The sequence below is a fragment of the Eufriesea mexicana genome, unplaced genomic scaffold (assembly GCF_001483705.2).
Source record: "Eufriesea mexicana isolate 0111107269 unplaced genomic scaffold, ASM148370v2 scaffold3185, whole genome shotgun sequence".
Taxonomy (NCBI): domain Eukaryota; kingdom Metazoa; phylum Arthropoda; class Insecta; order Hymenoptera; family Apidae; genus Eufriesea; species Eufriesea mexicana.
This window is the reverse complement of record NW_016911209.1, coordinates 121,909-132,997: the sequence shown is the minus strand read 5'-3', so window position 1 is coordinate 132,997 and position 11,089 is coordinate 121,909. Positions and strand designations below refer to the sequence as shown.

The following is an 11,089-nucleotide window of genomic DNA, read 5'->3' as shown; positions in this document are numbered from 1 at the left end:
ACTCGCAACCGGGAAACCGCGCGTTTTAATCGACTACAAATTTTACCACCTGGATGACCGAGATTATAAACGCACGGTATTAGTATCGGCTGCGAGCGGACTGCAAATTGCTCTGAACTTTGAATCAACGTCAATCGAACGCTGTACCGGCGATCAATTTGCGTTAAACAAATTGCGATTGTGCTTGGTAAATTTCCTGCCGGGGCAGCAACGGGGGAGTTAATCTCGCGACTGGCGAATATGGAGATTGCAATTAGTTGGAATTTCTGCTGCGATTTGCCACGGAGGAAGCAAAATCGATATTATTTTTTGCCTTGTTTAAATTATATATTTTCGCCTCTACTTTATCGGGAATTTTGAAATTGACGAAACGAGTATGAGAATTTGCTCGACGCATAGAGATTATTAATTTCGTGTATCGTTAAATAGATTATTAATTAATGCGATTATCCTTTTAGATTAACGAAGTATTTTGCTTGATGCTCGGCGATTTACTTTCCAGAGATATAGGTATTCGTTGCGCGTTGCGTAATGTCGTTAATTGTAAACGTTCCCGCGAAATGAATCGCTAACACGTGTTCATGAGAGAGCTTAAACAACGTTTTATCGACTATTTAAAATTCTGTATAGTAAATAATTCTAACAACGGTGTAGCAGGTGAAATTGAATTTATAGCGCGAATATGCCATAACGATGCACAATACGCCATTCTGATTAATTTTCCACCACTCGGAAAAGCAATTAAATTGCACTGCAAAGTGTTCTTATTTGCCATGTGGAAATTACATTTTTATTCCCAGAATGAAATTACAATTTTTCAATAATCAATCGTATGGAATGCGTGTTCGCGTTCTCAACAATTAATTTGGCAGACAAATTTTCATATTAATTTCAGATGTAACAAATTATTTATATCATAATATATATAATATGCATTATTATATTTATTATGATATAATTATGAATAATGACAAAAATAATTATTTTTATCATAATTCCCTTATATACCCCCATATTCGAAGGGGGTTCCTGAAGTATAGGTAGTCAAACTTTTATTATACTATAATCTGTCTTTGACGATTTAAAAAATACTGTAAACCTAAACGTAAAAGCTTTTCGAGGTATAAGACACATTTTGCTTATATTAAAATTTCAAATTGGCTATAACAAGCAGAATTACAAGGGCACTACCACCAACTTGGCTTTGTAATCGAAGGGACGTATGCGAGGAAAGGGAAATTATGGGGTCCTGTTAGTGGACTCATCAGTAAGCTAACCTAACAAGCCCTTGTGTTAGTCTTGGACACTGACATTAGAGGTTAGGTTCATGAATATATTTGTATAAATGGGATTATTAACTGTGCATTTTTGAGAATATTACATGAGCATTGACCATGGGAAAAATGCCACGTAATTTTGATTTTTACTAAGAAATAAAAATGACAATTACTTGCAATTGACCACGATATTCTTAGGTTAAAAATAGGGAAATTAGTATGTCTCGTAGTAAATAAATAATAATAGCTACTTTCTTCCACTTCTTTTTTATCCCTGTATGTGATTTGCAAAATCTGTCTACTATCCTGCCTCCAAAGTATAGCAATTTCCAGGATATTTTAAGAATTCAATAGCCACGGAATAGAAGAGTTCCAAATCTTTTAAGTCTTAACGTGTACCTGAATTCCATTCGTCTAGACTTAATGTCGAAGGATATTGAATCAAAAGATGATATAATAAATTCAAAAATTTGAAAAATAGGGAATAACAATAAAAAATAAAAGAATTTGAAGCCAAGATAAGAAATTGAACGAATACTTTTCTCTTTTCCTATTTTCAGAAATTTCGTGCAGCACTTCAAACAAACTAATTTACAACGATGCGTTGTACCAAATGCCATAACAGCAAGAGGAAGTTAATACCTTACACGTTTATAGCTGTTTCTGATCTCGTTCTCGATAACAAAATTGGAATCTGCTACCAGCATCTCTAACAATCAGTGCAGCAGAAAATCTTCTAAATTATCACGAATTATTAAAACAATGTAGAAGCACCAGGAAAGCGTAGAAATCTTTTGGGAAACTCTTACAGCACATTACTCTTACAATTCGTGGCTGTAGCTAGCTGAAAGTGAAATCACAGTTTCTTTCGAGATTTCATTTTATTTTGCCAGATTCGTAAATACAAGAACTCATATTTCAGAGCGGGAAAGAAGAGAAAATGAAAGGTGGAGGCAGAATGAGGGAAAGCGAAACATTTGTGGCCATATCTAGCGAGGATAAATCAGTTGAAGAAGGATTTAGGTATCTGTTTGAATTACGAACGCCAATGGTTAATCGGATATCGATCGACATTTAATGATTTACGATCAGAAAAAAGCGAGTCATCGAACAGTGAAACGTCCATCCATGTCGCCTATTTTCGGCGTTTCTTCCTTTTCGACGACTCGTCCAAAAACCCGAAATCGATTTTTTGACGAACGAGGAGCCATTCTATTGATATTCGTAACAGGAATCTTAATAAATTGTCGTTCGATTCCTGTAAATTATTTAACAGCGATTATTTGAACGATCTATCCAGAGGTAAAGATGGAAAAATTATTGATAATTGATGGTAATTGTTGTTTAAAACGGCAATTAATTTGTTTGACAATTTTTACTAATGTTGAATCTAAATTCTAAAAAGGAATAATTGTTGAGAATAATTAAAATTAATATTAATATCTTACTTTGTCTTCGTAGAAATGAAATGATAAATTAACACCGAATACCATGGCAGATTTTAGGAGGAAAAATGCTTTCGACGATGAAGCAAATTAGCTTTGATTTCGGTTGAAGTAATTACTCAGATGAAAATGAAAAGAATGATCGTCGAACTTTGAAGTAATATTAATTTTCTTGGAACTTTCTTGGAAACTTGCTTCCACTTTTGGGTGTACTTATAACCATTTCTTGGAATAAGGGTGAGATGAATATTGTAATTTCGATATTCCAGAGCCAACTTGTGCAAACTTCTAAATGCTTCATAACCATACTGTTCTATTAAAACTGCAAATTCTTTCCCAAAATCGAAGTCTGGAAGAGTAGACAATCACGTGAAACAAGGAAGGACCATGTGTTCCTTAATCTTTTGTAATCTTTCATTTCCATTAAATTCATTTAGATTGTCTCTCAAGCATCCAAATAATTTCTTAAAGACCTACATAGAAAATTTGATGGCTCGTTTACGAAGAAACGAGTTCTCAGGAACCTGTAACGAGCTCCAAGAATTTATTCAACATTGACACTCATTTGCGTTCCAAGATCGATTCGGTCGCGTCATTGTTACACGATGATTCAGTCCTCTCGCACGAGGCGTATTAGATCATCTGGGAAAGTGTTCCAGTAGCTTAGTCCGCGATGATAGACACGGCATTCCGTTCTACTTATTCGCAATCGCGTGGCCAGCAACGTTCACTCGTCACGCATACGAGAGGCTATAGTTAACCGAACACTAGAAACTGTCGATAAAGCTTGACGAGGCAATATCCACTTCCTAGTGTACCAATTGATCGTTAAGATCGCTCTTTGTCACGATGACTATCAATGAGCTGTTTATCACGTCGCTCGTTTGTGGATCAATCGGTTTGCTAATAGTCTGCCTACGAATGATCAGCTGAAATTTGACCAACAATTTCTAGCACGGATTTTTACAGGTACCCTAAGTACTTGTATTTGAGGAACAATAATGTTAATAAAATTAAAAAATAAGCGATGTGAAATATTAAAGTAACGATCGATGATAAGTTACGACAATGAATTATCGTTTTAAATTAATTGTACGTATCAAAGATACCTAAATATTTAATTGAAAGATTGGATCTCGTGTTTTATATTTCAAAAGAGTGTTGACAGGTGTAATTGCATATTTGATGCCTTAAGAATTTGCATTTGATTACTACTCACTTGACTACTGACTACTTGGTCAGTGAGTATATGAATTAAGCATGACTTGTTCGATGGAAAATTTAGGGTTTCATAATTGTCTGGAATTTTTCTTGGAATTTTCTCTTAATATTCATCTACCACGTCAGCTGCGAATGGTGTATGGTGGCTTATGCTAACAGCATGCGTGCTCGAAATTTCATGCCATACAGATATTTAAGGTTATAAGAAAATCGTATTCTGTTTTGAGAGAAAAGGTACGAGAAGAGTATATCTCTGCGCAAAGAAAGATCACGTCACAGTGGCAAGTGAGCCAGAATTTCAGAAGCGTGATTACACATGCAAATCTCAGTGGAACTCGTGATCCCCTAAAAGCAGTGGTGTAATAGTGTCCTTGACCGACCAGATTTATTGACCTAGAGTAGTGCCTATATATGAGTCCTTTTAATTCAAATATCCAACTTACACTCATGGTTGAGGTTATCCTCGCGATTAAGACCAAGGTCGAGCCCAGCTCGGAAGGGTTATCAATTATTAAAACCAATATAATCAATTATTTAAACGATTCCTTACTCTCCTTGAGCATCTTCAATGAATCCAATTTGCATGCACACTCGTCGTATTTAAGGTAACAATATCAGCTTGAAGTTCATCGAAACATTGTTATTCCTAGTCGTTACCTAATATTTCATAAGTTCGTCCATTTCCAGTAACGATTTTTCATTGAAATTTCTTCGAATAAAAATGGAAATCCATTTGATAAAGATTCCAAACGATAAATAGCAATCATTTCTGTATATACGATAGTACACAGCTCGCTGTACCTCGTACACTGCCTGCATGCCCCTCTCCAATCAACTTTCTGTCGCAATAACGGAGTGGGGGAAGCGCCGAGCGCAGCGACCTTGACGCGGCCAACGTCGAGCCAGACTATAGACTAATCGAGACGATTCTGTTCGCAGATCAGCACACGAGACAGTACCAGCTCCAGCAGCTGCGCGAGCAGCAGCAGCGCCGCTCTTCGAGGACCGACCACGTAGCTTCTCCGACGTCTCATTACGGCAGGGGCCGTGTCGAGACGAGAATATTGCCGCGGCGCAAATGCTGCACGTAAAGGATCGGCCCCGGTTGTTCTCCAACAAGAGCCGCAATAACCGAAAGTAATTTAACTGTTGAAGAAAGGCCGGTCTGCGGCTCGCGCATAAATTATGTCAAGGGTTCCTCTCGCCGAAGAAGCGGAGGGGGAAAGTAAAGGAGGCGCTAGCAGTTCGTTCCTCGCTTTAATTAAGCCTAATTAAAATCCGTCGATTTCGCGCGGCCCACGACCGATCGATTCGATCCAACGAATCCGTGATCAATATGATTATTTCCTCCTTTTCTGCTTTTACCGAACGATCCTCGCGTCGAGCGATCGGTGATCTTTGGCATTTAACCCTTTTGGCGTTTATTGGCGCGTGTTTCAAATTGACATTCGTCTCTGAGACACTGTATATCGCTGATCAATCATGATACCTTAATTCTTCGATTTTTTTCTTTTTTCCTCTTCTTTTTGTGTCTGAGTTATGGGAGATAGTTTAATACTTTGAATTCTTAATCGACACTCGTGCCCTATATAATTGGGTATCCTTTTTTTTTGTAATTTGAAAATCAGTATTACAACGGAATTAAACGGTTCGTGAAATTTATATCTCGGATATTGCATGCAAATTTTCAATGATTATGATTAATTAGAATTCCAACAACGATTTGGTATCGTTCTATTATCGATAGACTATTCGCTTTTTCTTTCTCAATGACGTAATTATTTTACTCGATTATTTCCTCGATCCTCTCGGGAACTCGGGGATTGGCCTTCAAAGATCACGAAACTCGGCACACCGTGCGAAAAATTGAAATATATTTCACTCGACTGTACATTCGTAGACTCACTACAAGTACGTAATTACGTTCAAGCAAATATCGCTATACGACACTGCCTTTTTCAATTTATACGTAATAATGATAAGTTCTCGAAATTAGGAGAGAAAGAGAGAGAGAGAGTGAGAGAGAGAGAGAAAGAGAGAGAGAGAGAGAGCTCAGATGAGGAATTCGGGTGTTTCTTTTACTATGTTCTTTTTTTATCTTGTTCTTTGTAATATACATATATATACATACATGTATTCGATACATAAATTTTATACATTTATTTTATTGTAATGTCGTTACGATGGTAATCGAACGTTATTCTTTAACAATGATATGCGAGTGGCGTGGAGGGGGTATCAATAAATAATAAACGAAATTTCGCTTACACTAAATCGTTTTCCTGTTATTTTTTTTTTTTTTTCCTTTTTTTAATCTTTCCTTTTTTTTCAATTACAATCCTTAAACGTAACGCGATCTAGTTTTCCCTTACTGTTGGCAACTTCCGTTCCATCGACGTCGTCGATCACGGAGCGATCGTACTCTCGTTTGGAACGAGACAAAAAGCGTGAACCGCAGGTTCGATTGCTATGGAGTGTAGCATTTGGTGCAGTGCTTCTCGATGATTTATTGATTTCGCTGCAGAGTGGTAATATGCGTTTTTTCTACCTTTTTTAAGGGAAGGACATTTTTAGTGTTTCACACCTTTGTCGATTTTCCGATGGAAAAATGTTTTGCAATTTTGTCGACTTTCGCCATTCAAAACTTTTCGCGGAATTCGTCCATTTTTTTGTTGCAAAATGTCATGCCACTGTGATAGGTTTGCGATTGAAACGCGATTTGCAACTTTGCCCATTTTTGTGTACGAAAATTTAATCTGTCTCGTAGACTGTCGATTATTTTTATTAAAGAACATCTTGCGATCTATGGCGAATTTTTTGATCGAAAAATATCTTGTGATTTTTCGTTTTTTAAATTTCGACGATGCTTCTGACTCTGAGTTATTTAAATTCGGTACTTCGTTGGCGGTAACCTTCGTATACAAAATGCACAATGGGAGTATAAGCTATACAAAGAAATAAATAGAAATAAATTTTTGAAATGTATAGAGGAAACCTAATTATAAAAACTGCGTGGCCAGAAATTTTTTACGAATTCCATTTCTGTTCAGATAAAATCCGTAGGTAGTTAGTATGGTAGTAAAGATATCTCGCGAGAGATTACATCTCGGAAAAAGAATCCAGTTTTCCACCAATTTTATACATCCTAGCAATCTCTGAGATTAGAGTCACGATTCACGAGATATTCCGTGAAATTAAAAATAAAGCGGAGAAATGTCATTAAAAATACCAGCGTGTACCAAACGATCGGTTCTATCATTTAAACGTCTCAGAAAATAAAAGTATTTTCAAAGTATTCGAAAAATTGAACCAATCGATAGATCCAAAAAGCGGTCTCCAAAATTTAATCGTCGAAACAAAATTGCAAGAGCGTAGCTGGTTCAAAGCTTGGCAGCAACGCTGAGAGATATTTCATTTTAGCCAATCAACGATCGAACGGAAACCCCTGTGTGGAGAATTTCTTCTGGTTATCGTGGAACGCGCGTCGAAGAAATTACACGTTACCCAGGGTATCCTTATTTCTCGCAAATTCACCGAGCCACGCGTTTAATGGGCGTGTAGCACGACAATAGACACGGTCTAATGCAGTCAATATCCCTGGGCTAATGATAGCCAATTATTCCATCAGCCATACACGCCGCCTTCTGCGAAGAGTAGAAAGGGATTGCACCACAGAAGTAGCGTCATCCAAGAAACACAGTGATCGCGTCATTGCTGAGGCAACGAGATATTTATGCGGGGTGTGAGACGTAATTGAAATACTTATCGCGGAAAGGTAGTCGAAGATCTCTTTACCAATGGAATTGGACTGCAATCGAAGCTTATTTTTCAATTATACAAGGATTTAATTGAGATTTCTTTATTGCAGACTAGGTACGTCTGAAAGCTTCCTTTCATATACTAAACAATCACTGGTGGGTACAATATCCTCATAACGTGATAATTATATAGAATATACAAGGAATCGAAATTACTCTAACATCAATATTTTTAATATCAAATAAATTCGTGAATTTAAACTAAAAATTAATAAAAATTATCATTATTTTTAGAAAAAGGTTACCTAAATTTTTCAACCTTCTCATTTTAGGCAGATAAAATAGGTGTCCCTGAATTACCTACCCCCACTTATAGATACATAATTCCACAAAGGAAATACTTGTGGTATCGTCGAAGAAGTGGAATAAGAAGTGACTTCAGCTCACCTCGATTCCCAGTGAAATGAAAATATCGTTTCAACGAAAGTAGACAATGAACGGAATAGAAACGAAGGAATGTAAGAAGAAGAAGGCGTGAAAACAAACGTGAAATCGTGGCAGCTAAGAATAGTCGAGGCCAACGTTGCACCGATATTAACCATCTCTCTTGGTATACACACTCTAGCCACTATGTGCTGCTTTTCGTCCTTAATAGCCTATTGTCTAGCAGCGCGCTTGTTAAGTATTTTCACTACCTTCGCGACAATGTTATTCGGGGAAGCGGGTATCTGGCGATGACAGAAGCATCGTCTGAAACTACACCCAGCCATGTATAAGCTGGGCATTAATATACGCGAGTTTCGTTCACGCGAACGCGAAAGCTTCTGCCAAGAGTCGCTTGCTCTTGACGCTGACACATGAAAATCCAGCGGTGAAATATTTAGAGTGTTTTGGAAAATGCCTCGCCATTTTGGTCACTGTTCTCGATTAACTTTGGATGATTTGTTTGGATGAAATATCACCGTGTGTCTCGTGCACCTGGCTGGAACTATAGCTACGAAATAATTGAAGACACGCTTGGTACGAGTCAGAAGATCATACGTTTAGACACTTGAATATTAATTTCATTGCTTTTTCGTTGGAAATGTTTGATCAAGAATGATGAGTTTGAAAAATATCGTAATTTTATTTCTCCAAAATGGTACGTGCGTTTAATCTACCATCTGTGTCCCTATTGTACGCTGAATTTTGTAGAATTGAATTAATATGAATCATTAAATATATGATAGAATACCAGGTGTATTAAAATATTAAATCTAACTGTTTTTCGAGATGGTACCACTAATTTTCTATTTTCTATTATCTGTTATTAATTTGTTTCCCTTTCTATTATTCGTTTTTGAAAAAACAAATTTTTTTAGACGAGTTGTCTATTTTTCTTTTTTCCTAAGTACATCGGTGATATTGATAATAAAATTGAATTATCAAGAAGCAATTGTCGCGGATTTTTCATTGGGCTCCGTGATCATCGACGAACATTTGTGATGGAAGCAAAAGAAAATGATTTTTCGACTGGTTCACTTGGCTCGTTTTCTTTATTTCGTTCTAAAAATTACGGTTTCGAACGCAGACAACGCTTATCGATATAATTGAAGGTATCACAAACTTTTGATGACCTCTAATTACGTTTACCATATATTGTCCCTATGCTTATTAATTAGTTAAAGTGATTTAATCGGTAATCTCGATTATTAGTCCTCGTTCCATGCTTCGATCGAGGTTCAACCTGGTGATCTAACCCTTAAAGTGAAACATCGTGATAGCATATAATCGAAACGTCGAGTATTCTATACTTCGTGGAAAGATTCGAATTAAAATTTGCATGCTAAGTGAGAAATTTTCGAGAACTTAGCTTACATGTATTCATCATTTTTGTAATTCCTAATACACACGTTCCTTGATTTTTCGAATATCGTAAGATACGCCTTAACGTGTAATTTACATTTCAATTTTTAATTTCCCTTAATATTCAGAGAAACTTTGAGAACGGCGAGGCAATTACTACGTTACGAATTTACATACTCTTTCGATCGATCTAATTTTTAATTAAATTTCTAGAACCTACATTTCACTTGCCAAAAGCTTAAAGTACGACACGAGGATTATGCTTCGTAGATAATGAATTTCCATGCACCTCCTTACTCGACGAAATTTTCTACGTTTATTTGTATCCGAGATATCGAACTTCCTCGATGATGAGAAAAAAGAAAAAGAAGTTAAATTTGATATAGCTTATTCGAAAAAATGGTGAACCAATTTTCTATGGATTGAGGCAAGTCCCTTAAAATTCCACGATATTCCAAATTAAGAATTCATCACCTTGTTCCAAATCTGACTTTCTACTCTCGCAAAAATCGCTTACGTTCTCCATATGAAATCTCTCCATGCTGAAGTCTCTTTAACCGACTACCAAATAGTCTGTTCCCTCGCACGTTCTCGCGGTGTTTACCGTCATTGACATTTCGCCTTCTATCAATCGGAATTCGTATTTCGCGCGCGAACACCAGCGCGTGAATATCGCACCAGACCGGAAACGCTCTTCGTCGCGTACAAATTGCACGTTACACTCGAAGGAAACCTGGCCCTTTAATTCCTCGCGTTATTAACTAGCCGACAGTTCAGTCGCGCCTTTCACCTACCTCGAGAGGGTACAAAGGTACGGAGAATCGATAGCAATCGTCGATTTTCAGCGACCATTTCGCAACGTGGTTTCCTGGAAACCTGGAAATTGTTTCGATGCACGAATCTCGAAAGCTGAAACGTGAGAACTCGAAAGGGGCACTCTTATCTATACGACGATCTTCCAAGTAACTTTTTCCCCTAGAAAAACGGTTACTAGATGGAAAACGAATACCACTTTACGTTTACGTTTCTCCTCGTGTCATAAATGATTAGACAAAATACTCGAAAGAATCGTGATTAATATCGTATTAAATACAAGTGACGGTATTTTATTAGATTAAATTTTGCAATATTATTATAGTTATATATTTGAAGAAGCAATAGTTTGAGGTTATGTCTTACGTATGTTAAATGTTCTTGTAAGAAGACTTTAACATCGAAAAAGCTTGGAAATTGAACGAGTTTCTTGATTGTGAATTAAATTAGTTCGAGTTACTATCGAGTCTACAGTCACGCAATCTGAAGTTGCAAGAATACTGGAGAAATCGAATTTTTAGATTTTCTAGGTTAGAATGCCCCTTCGAGTGTGCTCGGAAAACACTCACACTCGTGTACGTATTGTTTGATCGTGCCCTCTACAATTTCTTTGGCGATTACAGGGGTTCGAGTGCTCCCTTTTACGAAGACACGCTGAAGATCAAAGGTGAGGGTAGTTTCGTGATGATAAACTATCTTAGGTTAGTTGAAAAGGAAAGAAAGTACATGT

The 11,089-nt window shown here is 36.9% G+C and overlaps 1 protein-coding gene across 1 annotated transcript in view; it reads left to right on the top strand.

Moving 5' to 3' along the window:
- Nucleotides 1-5,034, top strand: part of LOC108550840 (fibrillin-1) — a gene marked incomplete at its 5' end in the record, with an annotated part of 75,529 nt that extends 70,495 nt beyond the window's left edge. The window contains one exon of the mRNA XM_017904735.1: nucleotides 4,883-5,034. Coding sequence (XP_017760224.1) covers nucleotides 4,883-5,034 — 152 coding nt within the window. The remainder of the gene's footprint in view (nucleotides 1-4,882) is intronic.
- Nucleotides 5,035-11,089: the final 6,055 nt, after the last annotated feature.